Consider the following 16,828-nt stretch of genomic DNA (forward strand, 5'->3'; position numbering starts at 1 on the left):
TGGGGGGACCACTTCGCAAATTATATGGTTGTCTAACCACTTTGCTATACACCTGAAACTAATATAAAATAATATTGAATGTCAACTGTAATTGAAAAATAAAAATTAAAAAATGGACTTCATGGAAAAGTAGCATGTGAATTAACGGTAGTGGCCTGTGAATTGCTAATACTTGGCAGTGTCTATCTTCAGTCACTTTAAATGATTAACTCTCCCATGCAGCATCTCATGGATATTAATGAGCAAATGTAAGGAAAATATTTGTTTAAGCTAAAGGATCCTAGCTTAAGGTAGTCATCTCCAAGTATTCCTGGATTGGTTTATTTTTAAGAGATTTCTCACAGATGTTAAGTAACACATGGTTGTTTTCTCACAGATGTTTTCCAGGAGGGGTCACTAAACCATATGGAAAATAATAGGAAAAAAAGCCTTATTTTTTGATGCACCGAATCAATGTAGCTCTTAAGGGGCAGTGTTTATACTTGGGGAAAGGAAACAATTAGAATGCTTTACAGGACTAGTTACCTCCAATGGTCCATACATTTGGAGATATTATGTGGAGTGTTCAAGGCTCCATCCCCAGCATTGGCACTCCAGAAGTGGCAGCAAAGGTACTTGGAGTCTTAGAGGTGACTTAGGTACTTAGTGCTAGGGGTGTAATGGAGACCAAGACAAGCAAGTCCTTGCCTTCAGGTAACTTACCTCTGAGGGTAGAATGCGTGCACACACACACACACACACACACACACACACACACACTCATGTAATTAAAGGCATATACTGTGTGTGTGTATATATATATAGAGAGACATAGTGTGTTGAGTGTTCCAGCAAACTTGGAGGGCCAGAATGCTATGGGGAAAATGCAACAGAGGGACCTTACCTTTCATTCTTACAGAGAATGAAGGCATGACTGGAATACCCTGAGTTCATTTCCCCTCTCTTTCTCTCCCACCTTCCCTCATTTATTTAGCACTAGAGGCCCAGTGCATGAAATTTGTGCACAGTGTGTGTGTGTGTGTGTGTGTGTGTGTGTGTCCCTCAGCCCAGCCTGTACCCTCTCCAATCTGGGACATTCCTCTCACAATCCAGGACTGCTGGCTTCCAACTGCTCGCCTGCCTGCCTTCCTGATTGCCCCTAACCGCTTCTGCCTGCCAGCCTGATCACCCCCTAACCACTCCCATGCCAGCCTGATTGATGTCTAACTGCTCCCCTGCCAGCCTGTTTGCCCCCAACTTCCCTCCTCTCCCGGCCTGGTCACCCCTAACTGCCCTCCCCTGCAGGGTTGATTGCCTCCAACTGCCCTCCCTTGCAGGCCTGGTCCCTCTCAACTGCCCTCCCTTGCAGGCCTGGTGCCTCCCAACTGCCCTCCCCTGCTGGCTATCTTGTGGTGGCCATCTTGTGTCCACATAAGGGCAGGATCTTTGACCACATGGGGGCAGCCATATTGTGTGTTGGAGTGATGGTCAATCTGCATATTACTCTTTTATTAGATAGGATAGAGGCCTGGTGCACGGGTGGAGGCCAGCTGGTTTGCCCTGAAGGGTGTCCCGGATCAGGGTGGGAGTTCCCTTGGGGCATAGGGCAGCCTGAGCGAGGGGCTTGTGGTGGTTTGCAGGCCAGCCACGCCCCCTGGCGACCCAAGCGTAGGCCCTGGTATCTGGAATTTATTTACCTTCTACAATTGAAACTTTGTAGCCTGGAGTGGAGCCAAGCCTCCTGCTCGCTCTGTGGCGGCAGCCATTTCTATTGGAATTTATGTATCTTCTATAATAGAAACTTTGTAGCCTGGAATGGAAGCCTGGGCCGGCCAGGGTGTGCCGAAAGCTTGGATTCCTCCATTGCCGGGGCAACCCTAGCCTCCCGCTCTTTCCAGCTCTGTGGCTGCTGCCATTTCTGTTTGGATTTGTTTACCTTCTATAATTGAAACTTTGTAGCCTTGAGTGGAGGCTTAGGCCAGCAAGGGCAGGCGGAACGCTTGGCTTCTTCCATTGTCTGGGAAACTCAAGCCTCCCTCCTGCTCTCTGTGGCTGTAGCCATCTTGGTTGGGTTTATTTGCATACTCTGATTGGCTGGTGGGCGTGGCTGGTGGGTGTGGCTTGCGAGTGTAGTGGAGTGGTGGTTAATTTGCATATTACTCTTTTATTAGGTAGGATAATTATATGCCAGAGACTCTACCAACAGTGGAGATATAAAGTTTAATGAATCACTATGAATCTATTGGACTTTGTTTCTTAAGTCATCATCTGATTTTTCTTTCAAATCAAATCTGAAGTCTTCCTTTTGCAAGCTTTCCACTAATATAGGGACAGCTTTCCTCTGGACCAGTCCCAGTGAGGCATGTCATACCCACTGTCACCTCTATCCTCGTCTTCCCACCATGTCCTGTGTTTGCGTAGTATGTGAACTTTTCTTTGTGTTGGTTGGCTGGTTGTTTAATTAGGCATGTTTTATATACCTCTGTTCATTTCTGAATATCTGTTTCTGGTAATTTGCTTCCAGGCAGAGTAACATCATGTTATACAGCTTTAATACAGCACTGTGTGCATATGGCTGTTTAATTTTTTTCTAAGGTAATGCAATGTTTGAGTTACATTATTTTTCCTTTGGGACTTCGGTGAACTGTTGTGAAAGAGACTACAGGAGCTTAATCATGTTAGTTGCTATTTAAACTAAAACTTCAGCAAGTACACACATGATCTGCATGTCTGTATAGCACAAAACCCCCCAGGAAAATGGAAGGTTGGTTAAAGTAAGGATAGTGGAGGCTAGAAAGATTATGGAGGATCTGAAAAACCTATTTAAACCCACTAATATGTCACCACCTTTATTTCAAGTATGCTTTTATAGCAGGCTGCATGATGCAGGTAAAAGATTGAAGCAGCCCTGAGTTTGAATTTGGGATCATCCCCCTACCATGTGAGTTTGGGCAGGTGGTTAAACCATATCTGTAAGAAGGGGCTTATCATACCTATCTTGCAGAATTGTTCTAAAGATGGAATGCATTAATATTTACCCGTGATGCAGTCTTGTGTTGGAAAAGATTGTGCCTTTGGATTTTTTTCTCTCCCCTAAAACCTGGGACTTCATTGTCCTTATGGTGAACATTAGCTTTGGTGGGTTTATCTTTGAGCCCATTTTTTTTCTATCCTAATGGTGTTCCTTTTCTTATAGTGCCATTAATTTTCTATTCACCTGTAAGTTGAGAGTAAATACAGGTGTATTAAATGTACAAAGGGGCTACTACGGGAAGATTCCATTTTTTAAAATATGTATGTGACAACTTGTTATTTACAGATATATTTCCTGCACAAGATAAAAAGTTTTATGCTCCTTCCAATGTCCGATCTCAAAAGGAAACCATACTAGTTTTGAAGTTAAAATAATGCTCTTACTTTCAGTTTGGTATGTGGTGTGTATGCATGCACTTGTTTGTGTGTCTTTGTGAGATTGTGTGAGTGTGAGATTGTGTTTTCCAAAAAGAAGCATCTTATGTAACACACTTTGTTTCAGCCCTCAACCTCTAGATGGCAGTTTTGTATGTGTATTAGTTACCACGAGGCATCCAGTTGAAAATTAGCTGTCCTTCATACATTGACAGGAGTCAGAGCGGGGTGTGTGTGTGTGTGTGTGTGTGTGTGTGTGTGTGTGTGTGTGTAGATTTCTGAAGAAGAAATCATCATGTGACTATTACTCCTTAAGAGAAAGGTATTCTAAGTGACTCATTCTTTCTCTAGAAATTCCTTCTTCCCACCCATTCATGATGAATCATTTCATACCCATTTTCCTGCAAAAGCAAGCACGCGTAGTTAATCTAGCCTCTGTGTAAACATTACATTTCACCTGATTTCTGAAGTGTCAGGCTCTTGGCTGCAGTGTCGGTGTATTGAGGATGGTGAAGAAAACAGCGGAGTGATTTCGGCTGCCCCATGTGATGAGAACCAGGCAATCCTCTGGCCTTCATGTGCAATGTGCCTTTATCTTTTGCAACAGATGAATCCATTTTTCCTGGTTTCAAACTTCCCCGCCCCTCCCCTTCTCACCCCTTGTTTGAAATAATATTTGATTTTGCCTTCCTGCTGGTTGGATTAGAGCACTGGTCTCAATGCCAATGACATTTCAGAGAGGAAATGGCTTTTTCCTTCCTCAGAGGGTGTTATACTGCTCTGACTTCCATGACTTGGGTGGGGGCAGAGCCGGGGGAAACATCATACTTTCTGGATTGCTTTTTAGCTGTTCTGTAAAGTAATTTAGTTGAGAAGTTCTGGGAATTTTTATCATTTGAACTTGTCATTTACATTTATTTTTAATAATTAGAGAGTACTTGCTGTTTGATTCTGTTTTAAATAAGAATGGCATGTGGTTGTTAGTGGACTGTGGTATGAAATCAATCAACCTTATTTTGATGCTTTAATCTGCATAGTGAAATTTGTGGTGTTACTGCTTTGGTATACCAGTTTGTTTTCCAATTTCTATATATAAAGTGTTCATTTAAAAAAATCTAAACCAAAATTTTTCTGTTATGTAAATCTGAAGAGAAGAGACAATTCAATCAGTAAATTCTACTTATGTGGATTTCTATTTATCACGAGATAGAATAGTAATAATGAAAAAAAATTCCTAAATGAACTAGGAGAGTTCTTGAATTAGAATATTTTGTCATTGTTTGTTATGAACAATAGTAACAAGTGCTTGCATTCTTCCCGAGTCTTACTCATCTCAGTAATTAATAATGTTTTCTCCTGGTGCGGTATGTTAAAATGTGCTTACTCCTGTGTCCCCAGTGCCTAGCATTATGGCTGGCATGTGATAGGTACTCAATCGATAGCTGGTATGTGGAAGAACCATGCAACTTAATGCGCAAAGATTTTTTCGTCTGGGCTTCCTGGTGGTTTGTGACTTCAGTCTCCTGTAAAATAAAGATGTAGGGAATTATCTGATGTGATTGGCCATATTTAATCTATAACAATTTATAGGACCTTTCCTCATGCATGAGATGACTTTATTACTGCTGTGGTAATAACAGTAGGATCTTTCCTCCCAGGAGGTCAGTGCTGTAGGCTGTAATTGGTTATGAGGCATTCATTCATTTAGGACGAGGTCCTTTCTAAATAATTAATTCGAAGTCTGCTTCTATTCTAAAAACTCTCTCTGTGTGTGTGTGTGTGTGTGTGAAAGAGAGAGAGAGAGAGAGAGAGAGAGAGAGAGAGGTGGAGGGAGAGGTGCTTCTTTCCTCCTAAGAGCTGGTAGCCCTGGATCTCAGGACATACACTGCATGCACTTGGGGGCAGTACAGCATTGTGGTTAAGGTGTGGGCGTTCTTTTTTTTTTTTTTTTTTGGTTTATTGATTAAAGCATCTTCTTTTTTTTTTTTTTTTTTTTTTTTGCTTTTGCTTTTGCTTCTTTTTTTTTTTTTAATTTCTTTATTGATTAAGGTGTCACATATTTGTCCTCATCCCCCCATTCCCATCCCACACCCCTCCCCTTGGATGCCCCAACCCTCTGTTGAACTTAAGCATTGGTTAGGCTCATATGCATGCACACAAGACCTTTGGTTGATCTCTCCCCCCTCCCCGCACCCTCCCCTATCCTCCCTCTGAGGCCCGATAGTCCGATCGATGCCTCCTTGTTTCTGGTTCTGTTCTTGTTCATCAGTCTATGTTGTTCATCATTTCCCCTAGATGAGCGAAATCATGTGTCACTATAGATATACTTATAAGAATTGAATGTGCGACGAGCAATAATAGTTATGCTGACAGGCAAATGAATCAGTCTGTAGTGAGTTTCTTTCTGGACCAACAGTTCTTTTGAGACCCAATATCAATGTCCACCGGTTCCCTATGAGTACATGTCGGCACTGACCCCTCAGCTCTGGATGGTGGACAAATGGTGGTAATGCAGGTCCGACTCCCTCTGGTTTGGTCTCGGCTGGACCCAGGGGCACTGCTTCACCCGGATCCAGGGGTCCACGGCCTCGCCCGGACCCGGGGCCAGGCTCACCCGGATCCAGGGGCCCGCGGCCTCGCCCGGACCCGGGGCCCAGGGCTCACCCGGCTCCAGGGGCCCGCGGCCTCGCCCGGACCCGGGGCCCAGGGCTCACCCGGCTCCAGGGGCCCGCGGCCTCGCCCGGACCCGGGGCCCAGGGCTCACCCGGCTCCAGGGGCCCGCGGCCTCGCCCCGACCCGGGGCCCAGGGCTCACCCGGCTCCAGGGGCCCGCGGCCTCGCGAGGTGTGGGCGTTCTTTTAAAGTCAGGCAGACTGGGTTCAAGCTGAGGCTTTGCCACCTACTTGTGGTGTGCCATTGTGCAAATGATTTCTGAGTATCAGTTTTTTAAAAGAGGTATAGTGATGGTAGTTACTTCATATAGTTATTGTGACAAATAAATGATAATGCTCATAAAGTCCTTAGCACAGTGCTTGCCCATAATAAACACTCACTAGATCTTATCCACAGTGTGTGGGCCACCAGTTTGCAACTTCTAGTTTCTCTCTCACTTTTTTCTCGCACCTGGAACCCACCCAGGTTCTCATGGCATGTTATATATTCTTCTCGTGTACAAAGATCTGTAATGGACAGGGACTTTCCATTATTTCAGAAATGCATAGTTTGTGCAGAGTGATAACTTTTTATCTCCAAAGAGTAGATTAATGTTGTCCTTCAGTGATGACAGTAGGTCCTGAGCGTTGAGAACGATGGGAAAGTAGCCCAGATTCCTCCTTTGTTGATGAACTGGAGATACTTTGCTGTGTTTGACTTTTAGGTTAACCAAGAACACAGACATGTGTCATTATTGGTCCTTATGCATGAGATGACTTTATAACATGCCATGATAACCTGGAGTGGAGCTCAAGTAGAGAGGGGCTGAGAAAGACAGACACAGGCACCAGAAGTTGCAAACTGGTGGGCCAGACATGTTAGGTTTGGCTTGAGTAGTGTTTGAGGCAACATCTTAAAATTGGAAATATCTGTAAATGCTGATCTTGCCATCCCATGTATCAGCTATTTGTAGAGTTGAATGATGAAGTTTCTGCTAGGTGGGGTTTGGCCTTTTCACTTGGCTGTAGTCCCCACCATTCCCTGTTGTTCCCCACCATGATGACAGGTGACAGCTGTCACTTTGCCTTGTCCTTGCACTGTTGTTTTTCTCATAGAGGGAACTACTCCTTTGTCCCTATGTCTCTACCAAAAAGTAAAAGTGCAAAAAAAAAAAAAAAGACTGCATGTTTTAATGAAAATGAGACCAAACCCAGTTTTGTTTGGGCAGTGAAGAACTTCTTACCCAGTTTCTCTCATTTTGCATTCTTGCCTGGTCTCTATCGACATTTGAGCCTGCAGTCTCTTAGGCAGACATGGAAGAGATGTCATTCTTCAAGTTTATTCTGCCTGGGTTTGGCCCTATTTTATGTAAATGAAGATCTGCCATATGTTTGTGAAAATGACGATTTATTGAACTTTGAGCCCTCATCCAGGATCTGTTAGAAATCAGTTTCCCAGGAGCATTTCAGAGGCAAGGACCACTTCTCCCTGTTACTCGCACAGCCCTTTCACCTGTGCATGGCAGCCCCATTCTCCAAGCTTTTATCATTTTCCTCTTCCTAAATAAACACAGTGAGGCAGGTTTCAAACACGGGCTGTGAGAACATGTGTTTCTGTGGGTGCCACCATCCTCCTTTTACGCTGAACTTGACCCTTAAATGTACTGTAGTGTGGATGGAAGCTGGGAACAAGCTCTTGCCAATAGAAGATTTATAGTCTTATGAATGAGTAAATCCTAGCTCTTTGGAGGTTTATTTAGAAAGAACAGTACTGTTAGATTCTGAGTGTGTTTGTTTCAGTGGGGTGGAGTTAGTAATAGCATTTCCTTGTCCAGTAGGAAGTGGGTAAATTGCCAAGCCACTGAGATCACTATTGTTGACTCAGATTCAGGAATAAGATATGAGTAGGAAAGCTGTCGAGTAACCCTGGAGTCAGGGCTGGTTGTGATTCTGCTTGTTCTTGGCTGATGAAAAGGCTCTGAGCTGACATCAGTGGTCCCAGCTCCTAGATGTGTTGCTAAACCAAATATGGCTTTCTGTGGGCTGTTTTTGGAGGCCAGAGTTGGAGGAGATATGGTGGTGGGTAGCACTTTACCCTGTGATAGATGAATAACTGTTTTCTGCATCGCCCCTGTGTGACAGGCGGGTGCCAGCTTAGAGAAAATTGCAGATCCTTGATCATGATCCTCAAGCTGATCCAGATAGAGCAGTAAGCAAGGACTGATTCTGAGTGAAAATAAAGTGCTGTCTCCTAAGTAGGATCTTGGGCTTGAGCTCTAGAAAGGATTGTACGTCCCTTGTTCCTTTTCTCATCTGGTGGGTAGAGGGAGCTCCTTGGCAGATTTTCTAGAATTGGCTCAAGGCTCCTTCTTTGTCCTTATAAATTATCAGGCATTAATTCCAAAACGGGAAAAAGAGCACTTTGATGCTTCACTCAGGAGGAAATGGTTGCAGTGGCGGAGTCTGCATGTCACTTCAGCTCTCGGCCTGGCTTACTTTATGGTAGGGGTGTGATTTTCAGGGCTCTCTGTGGGTGAGGGCTTTGGGGGTGGGGTCATGAGAATCAGAAGTGCCTGTGGCTCTTTTCTTTTCCTTTTTAAATGGACACACGTGTCCATGTCCCTCCATAATTTTGATCCTACTCCACACTTACCATCCTGCCTCCTCCCTCCCACCTAATGTGTCCCTGTGATAACTAATTTTGGGAGCATTTACTGTGTGTCTGATCCTTTGAAATGCCTTATACATCTCTCATTTAATCTTCACAACAACCCCATGAGGTAGGTATTCTTATAATTTGCATTTTAAAGAAGAATAGCGTAGTTCAGTTACTAGTCCACTAGGCTTACACAACAAGGAAGCACTAGACTCAGAATAACTGGTGAGCCCAAGTTACTTAAAAACATTTTTTATTTTTTAAATATATTTTTATTGTTGATAGTATTTAAAAAAACATTTTTAAATTAAGGTGTAATCGCAACAAGATGCCTAAAACCTTAAGTCTGGATCTTAATTATCGCGCCCCCCCCCCCCCCCACACACACACACCTTCTGCCTGTTGTAACACCCAGATCAAGTTTCTGTTGCCCAGCAGGTATCCTTGTGTCCACACCCCATTCATTGCCCATATCCCTTCCCCAAGACGAAATTACTGTTCTGATGTCTGTCAGTGTTTGAACATCATAGAAATGGAATCATGCCCTCTATAGTCTTTTGTGTCCAGCTTCTTTCCCTCATTATTATGTCTATGAGATTCATTCTTGATGTTGTGTATAGCAGTATTTGATTCTATTTTATTGTTGTGAGATATTCAATTGTTTAAATATACAACAATTTATTCTCTTATTGATGGATATTAGTTTCTTTTGCTGTTGAAAATTTTGGCCATAATGCATGAAACTGTGAACATTCTTGAATGTGTCTTTTGGTGGACATATGCACTCATTTCACTTGGGTATATATCTAGAGGTAGAATTGCTAGGTCATAGAGTTGGTGCATGTTTACTTTTGTTTGGTTTTATCAATTTACTCTCCTACCAGCATGTATGAGAGTTCCAGTGGCTCTGCATTCTTGTCAGGAGTTGGTATTGATGGTCTTTGAATGAGCTCCATTCAGGAGGGAGTTTGTTATGGTTCATTGTGATTTTCATTGCCTTTCCCTGGTGAGTCATCATGTTGAGTCCAATTTCTTGTGCTCCTTGACCATTTGTTTGTCCTCCTTTATTATCTATTCAAGTCTTTTATGTATTTTGTTAATTGGGTTGTTCATTTTTTATTTATTTGTTGGCATTCTTTACATATTCTGGAAATATGAGCCTTATTGGAGATATAAATTACAAATATCTTGCCTTACTCTGTAGTTAGTCTTTTCACTCTCTTAATGCTATCTTTTGATGAATGGAAGTTCTTCATTTTGGTGAAGTCCAATTTATCCATATTTTTTTGTTATAGTTAGTGCTTTTTGTGTTCTTAAAAAAACCAAAACTCATTGCCTTTTCATCTCCTGGGCATTTTGAGGCAGAAAAAAATGTGGAGGGCTACTGCTGTAGAAAAGAAGCCATAGTCAAACTGGACACTATTGGATTCTTGCTTTTTTGGATTAGCCTAGAGTGGTGTTCTGAGCCCTTGCACTTATGATGCACTCTTGGTTTTACAGAGCCTTTTACCGTTCAATCTCATTTGACCCCTTGCAGGAGTTCATTAAGGTACTTGCAGGAGGTACTTGAACATTTTGTTCACTTCTGAACTACATGTGGAAAAGAACTTGTGTTTTGATATTTCTTCTTGAAATGAAAACACATCTTCTTGCCCTAGCTGGTTTGGGTAGAGTGTTGGTCTGTGGACTCAAGGGTTCTGGGTTTGATTCTGGTCAAGGGCACATGCCTGGTTTGCAGGCTCGATCCCTAGTAGGGAATGTGCAGGAAGCAGCCAATCAATGGTTCTCTCTCATCATTGATGTTTCTATCTCTCTCTCCCTCTCCCTTCCTCTCTGAAATCAATAAAAATATATTTTAAAAAACAAAAAACAAATCTTCTTAAGTTTCCTGGTTACTAAGGCTAAGTGGCTCACCCTTCAGAGTCTCGGATTTTGTCTGAACTTCCTCTTTGCAGCCCTGAGTGGAAATTTCACACTGTGTGCCATCAAGTTGATGTGACATTTGCAAGGTTCCTGAGATCTTGGTATGCTAGGCATTGTGGTCTCACTGTTTGCTGGTGAGCACTGAGCAGGAAGTGACTTGGAGAATGTTGTCTACGTGACTCCAGTGTGGAGAAGAGGGTGGCTTTGCTCTCCAGGGCAGGGAGAACAGGAAGGAAAAGGTGGGGGTGGGTGGGAAGCCCATGGCATTGGGCCTCAGACTGTACATCAGGATCACCTGGGTAGTTGGCTAAAATCCAAGTTCGTAGGCCCAGTCCAGAAGTTCAGATTCAGGAAGATGGGGTTGGGCTGGGAATCTCTGTTTGAAGGGAATGCCCGATTCTGAAATCAGTGGTTCGGGAACACTTTAAGTAACACTGGAAGATCAGGTCCAGGGACTTGAGAGTTCTGCAGTGGACAGTAGCTTTGTAGTCTTTTAATTTCAAAGCCTTAATGCTTTGTACTTAGCTGTTTGAAAGATGGAAGGGTATAAGCAATTCACTGTGTCCCCAAACTATAGGGTCATCTCTGTGGAATGGTGGCTGCCAGCTCTGCAGACACCCAACGGGTCTGGCACACTGAATGGGCCCTTAGTTCTGAGAATGAGAATTTCTGAGAAGAGGAGGGAGACCCCTGACAGGTGCTGGTGGAGAGAGAAGTTATATCTGCTGAGTCGTGCTTGTGTTAGGGTGCCAGTACCCACTGTGGCCTTCATAATGATGGGGAAAATGAGACATTTTTAGGGGGCTAGCAATCTGAATCTGTGCCATTAACCTAATGCACATTCTTATCTAGCCACTGCCCCTTTAATTGTCTGGTCCTGCAAGACCTGTTTACTCCCATTTTAGAGAGGCCATAAACCATCCCCAGACAGAGTTATCAGTGCTGGTGCCAGGCCAGGCCTTTGGTTGTGGTCTCAAGGCCCCAGTACATGGGGCTCTTTAAGAACTTGCAAAGGGGACTGGAAAACCCTTATTTGGGAGACAAAGGGCTAGAAAGATATATAAAAAGGGAGGGCTTCCTCCATGTTTTTGCTCAGGATTTGGAGAGAAACAGTCTCCCCAGAATCCTGTGCTGGTACTTGTGAAATGTCTGGAAATAAATGGGTTTTTCTTGCGTATTTTTCGGTCGCCTGGTAAATTCTGTAACAGTAAGAATGACCGCCCTCTTGGGAATGAGTGTCTGCCCTATCATCTGCCTCGCATGCTCAGTGTACCATCTCATCCATCTGCTTACCCACCCTCCCGCCCACATAGACCCCTGCCCCACCCCTACCCCTGCCATCTCTCTCTCTGTCTCTCTCTCTCTGTCTCTCTCTCTCTCTGTCTCTCTCTCTCTCTCTCTCTCTCTCTCTCTCTCTCACACACACACACACACACACACACACACACACTCATTAACGAACTCACACATTCACACCCTCACACCAGTGCGCCTCAAATCCCCAACCCATCTGTACCTAAATAGTCATGTCTTTGAAAACTTATTTTTCTTGGGGGACATTGAGAAATGATCAATGAAAGAGGGGTATGTGATATTTAAAATATTTTCAACATAAATAGGTCTAGCATATTCATTGGAACCATGGAAATAAGCCAGGAGCAGTGATTGTTGGTGGGTTGAATGAACAGACTTCGGTGCTTGTGGGGCCTGGGCCGGTGGTGCTCAGGGCATGGCAGAGCCCCATGTGTCACTATTGTGCTGCTCAGCAGTGCTGTGGACTCAGAGGGTAGCAGGATCTAATTCTTCCACAGTGCACCTCTTCCTCCCGTTTAGGCTTTCTCAGACTTTAAAGATGACGGTTTATATAAGCAATTCTTAACTTTTGAGGGTTGCTGTCTTCTTTGACAATCTGATAGTTGGAATTGTTTTTACAGAAAAATATGTAGACATTTAGAGGGGGAAAAGTGGTTTATGGACTCTCTGGGACCCATCTGTGGATCCTAAGTAAATAACTGCTTTAATGAGCATAGACTTCTCCCAGGTTCATTTGTATGGCACAGGTCTCTTCTGGAGTGCCATCGGTAGTGGGAACTCCACAAACACCATTGATATTGTGTGCATGCTTTCTGGAGGGTTTGTGCTCAATTTGAAAGAGCAAGCAGATTTCACTGAGAGGGTGAAAGAGCAAATGCATGTAAAGACTTTACCATCTGTCATGGCAAATATTCACTTAAAAAATACTATCCATTTGCCTTGGTCAGTGTTGCTAAGTGGTTAAGCATCAGTCAGCACAGCACACCAAAGGGTCTCGGGTTCAGTTCCCAGTCTATGGCATGTACCTGGTTGCAGGTTCCATTCCCAGCCTAGGTTGGGACACGTGTGGGAGGCAACCAATTGATGTCTCCCACATTGATGTTTCTTTCTTTCTCTTTCCCTCCCTCTTTTCTTTATACTTTCTCTACAAAAATCAGTGGAAAAAATATCCTCTGGTGAGGTGAGGATGAACAAAAACAATACAAATACTATAGACTTAATATAAACATAATTACAAAGCTGATTACCTCCATAAAAGTTCTCCATGTCAAAAGCAGTTTAGAAGCATTGAACTATTAGGAGACACCCAAATTTCTCCAGCTTGGATGTTTCCCCCTTATTCACTCTGTGAAGCATTTTGGAGAACAGGAATGAATAAGGTCTCAAGGAACAAGCAAGGTCTAAAAGCATCTCTTTACTTCTCTGTGAGTAGAGTCATGTCTTCTGTGTTTTTTCCTACATCCCTGGGCACATGGGCTTATAGAGAGGCATTTAGGACCAGGCCTTTGCTTTCTGAGACTGGAAGATGGCTCAGAAAAGCCAAGAGGTGTGCCTCTCTTCCTTGTTATCTCTAGGGATCTCTCATTCTGTGGCGTGGGTGTTTCTTTAAGTTCACCTTCGTCAGGATCTCTCTACCTGGCTTCATATCCTTGTCTTTCTATCTCCGCAGGCCAGGGGTTATCACCATGCAGGCTCTGTCGGAGGAGGACCGGAGGCTCTGGATGGAAGCCATGGATGGCCGGGAGCCTGTAAGTACAATTCAGGGAAGTAGAGCAGGAATAAAGGTCCTGAGTTGTTTGTTGCTTCCCTAGTGCAGTGTGATTGTTGCTGGTGCTCCAGTGCCTTGGGGGTCTCGAGACTCATGTACCAGAGGGAGTTTTTCATTCCTGGGCTGATGTTTGTATATGTAGATCTTGCTTCTGTTTGGGTGCAGGCCCTGAGCTGTGGCCTCTCTCTCTCTCTCTGTGGTGTGGGTTCTGCATGACATTTACCAGAATTCCCCTTCACTGAGACAGTTGTAGCACCCTTAAGGCTCTTAGAGGAGGCAGAGTCCCGTTTGGCTTACTGAATACTTATTGATACCTCCATGAAGCAGGATGCAAAGCATTATTTCAATCCCATTTTAATGGATTAACGATCCTAAGAGTGTATACAGATTGTGCAGTATCTTTTCTCACCCACTTCTGGTTCAGCCTCCCTTTGCCATTAGTAGCCAACATCCCATTATACACAGTGGGATCATCAGGGTCAATGGAAGGGGTTAAGTCTGGTAATGTGATCCATGCTCCCATTTTAGAGATGCTGGCCTCTGCTGGGTGATGTGATCTTGTGGTTTTCCTGCATCTTATGACATGTGAGACCCACGCAAAAGCCCTGGGGAAGTCCCTAGAGTCAGGGTAATCTTCTGATCTTGATGCCAAAGATATCAACCCCAGCATTTAGCAAATGGCAAGGTTGCAGAAATCCTAAGAGGGCAGTTTAACCATGGCCCACCAGTAAAAGAAAGAAAGAGTCCACACTGTCAGAGGGCTAATAATTATTACTTGCAAAAGCAATATCCAGAGGGGGGAAAATGTATGCAGGGGACATCAGGCCATGGCCTTCACTGACTATAGAACTCTCTGTGTCAAGCTGGGTGTCTGGTGTGGGTGATTCCAGTTCATTTGTGTGTCTCTTTCTCAGCCTACCCTGGTTAGGTGATCTATATTGATTAATTGACCTTTCTGCTCAGCTATTTTTTTATATAAATACTGGAGGTCTGGTGCACGAAATTTGTGCACGGGGGCGGGGGTGTCCCTCAGCCCGACCTGCACCCTCTCCAATCCGGGAGCCCTCGGGGGATGTCCAACTGCCAGTTTAGGCCTGGGATCGGGCCTAAACTGGCAGTTGGACATCCCTCTCACAATCCAGGATCTCTGGCTCCTAACTGCTCACCTGCCTGCCTGCCTGCCCTAACCACTCTGCCTGCCTACCTGCCTGATCCCCCTAACTGCCCTCCCCTGCCGGCCTGGTCACCCCTATTAAAATTTTTAAAAAATCTTATCCCCTTCACACCCAATTGTATTTGACTTCCTTATTGGCTGCTCCCTCTCACACAATTTTTCTCTCTCCTTTAACACTTTTTCCTACTGACTTATCATTTATAAACTTTGCTTTCCTCCTTATTTCATACCTCTGTTCCATCATCCTTCTTCCCATATTTCTCCTATCCTCTCTCCCTCCCCATATTCCTTCTTTCCTTTATCTTTACCCTTTCCCTCCCTCCCCTTTTCCTTCCTTCCCACCTTAATTTTTTCTTCACTTCATCCCTCATACATGCTTTGCTCCCTCCCCCATTTCTTTTTTCTTCCCATTCTCCTTTTAAGCTCTACCAGCTCCCCTTTAAAACTTTTCTTCCCTCCTTCTTCTCTCTTATCCTACCTTTCCCATACATTGTTCTCTACTTACTTCCACTGTTTTAATATCTATCTATCTACCTGCCTAATTATTCACTATCATTTATCTTTTTTCTTTTCTGACTCCTACTTTTAAAATCTGTCCCCAGTACACAACTATACTTGATTTTCATTATAGGTCCTACAGTTCATTCATACATCCTCTTTCCTTCTTTAACTCTGCTCTCTACTGACACCTTTATAAAGTTCTTCCCTCCCTCCTTCCCTCCCTCCCTCCCTCCCTCCCTCCCTCCCTCCCTCCCTCCCTCCCTCCCTCCCTCTTTCCCTCTTTCCCCCCTCCCTCCCTCCCTTCTTAAAGCTTCCACTGGAGGGGGGGCGTTAATCCCCAGCCCAGGGCTCAGCCCTGGCCTCCCCACTGCCGTCCTGCTCCCATTTCCTGCCCAGGACACCTGGCCCAGCAAGGGTGGCTGAGGCCTGCATGGCCCCGGCGCCGCTGCTGCCAACGCGAAGCAGGAGTGCCTCGCCCAGAAGGCCTCGGACCTTCCACCACTCTATCCCGACCCGTGGGTGCCTCCCTGCCAATGGCTTGCGCTGGGGGCCACTGCCCTCCTCTTGCGTCTGGGCGGGGCTCCCACCCTGCCCCTCGCTGGGCACACCTGCTCTCCCCCACCCCCCACGGTCACCACCCCCTCCCGTGTGCAGCCCCGCGTTTCCTTCCCTTTTCCATTCCTGCGTTTTTTTTCTTGTTCCCTTTCTGTATTTCTGTTTCTCCTCTCGGCCTGTCTGCATGCAGGCCTGCCCTCCTCTCCCTCTCCTTTCATATCCCCTCCTATTGTATCCTATCCTACCCCAGGCCTTGCAGCTGCCTGAGCAGAGGGGCGGGGATGCAGCCTGCTGATCCGGTCGTGACGTGACGCTGTAACGGATAATTTGCATGTTTATTATTAGTATAGATGGAAATCAGTCCAATCAAGTAAGCATAAACAAATAACTAGTATTTGCATAACACCCACTAATAGCATGATTTAAGAATTATTTAAAAATTTTGGCACAGTGCTAAACTCTAATCAAACATTATTTAACCTGAATTCTTTTCCTGGACTAAAATATAAAATATTCCTGATTTCCCTCAATATGTTATTACTAATAGAAACTCAAAAGCAGATACACGTTTCTGCCTTTAGGGCTTTGTGGGCACAGTAGCTGCTTGATTTCACAGGCCTTTGAAAGCAGTTTCCTAACTAGTCCTTCACCTTTGCTATTATCATCTACCATTACACGAGCACTTTTGTGTGTGTAAGGCACATATTTGGCACATCTCTTAATCCATTTATTTATCTTAGTGCCTTACAAAATAAATATTATGATTCCATTTCACAGATGAGGAAACAGGTTAAATCACTTTCCCCAAGTGGTATAGATATAATTAGCTATTTTAGTAGGATACAGGCTAGGTTGCTATAACAAAGAGACTTTGAAGTACAGGGGCGTAAATAAGATAAA

General features: G+C 44.3%; 1 protein-coding gene across 3 annotated transcripts in view; it reads left to right on the forward strand.

Moving 5' to 3' along the window:
• ARHGAP26 (Rho GTPase activating protein 26) overlaps positions 1-16,828 on the forward strand; it is a 411,202-nt gene that overhangs the window by 140,020 nt on the left and 254,354 nt on the right. For all 3 annotated transcript variants that reach the window (XM_079771397.1, XM_079771399.1, XM_079771398.1), the window contains one exon: positions 13,600-13,678. In XM_079771397.1, the coding sequence (XP_079627523.1) occupies positions 13,600-13,678 (79 nt within the window). The remainder of the gene's footprint in view (positions 1-13,599; positions 13,679-16,828) is intronic.

The sequence above is a fragment of the Cnephaeus nilssonii genome (genome assembly GCF_951640355.1).
Source record: "Cnephaeus nilssonii genome assembly, chromosome: 5".
NCBI classification, from domain to species: domain Eukaryota; kingdom Metazoa; phylum Chordata; class Mammalia; order Chiroptera; family Vespertilionidae; genus Cnephaeus; species Cnephaeus nilssonii.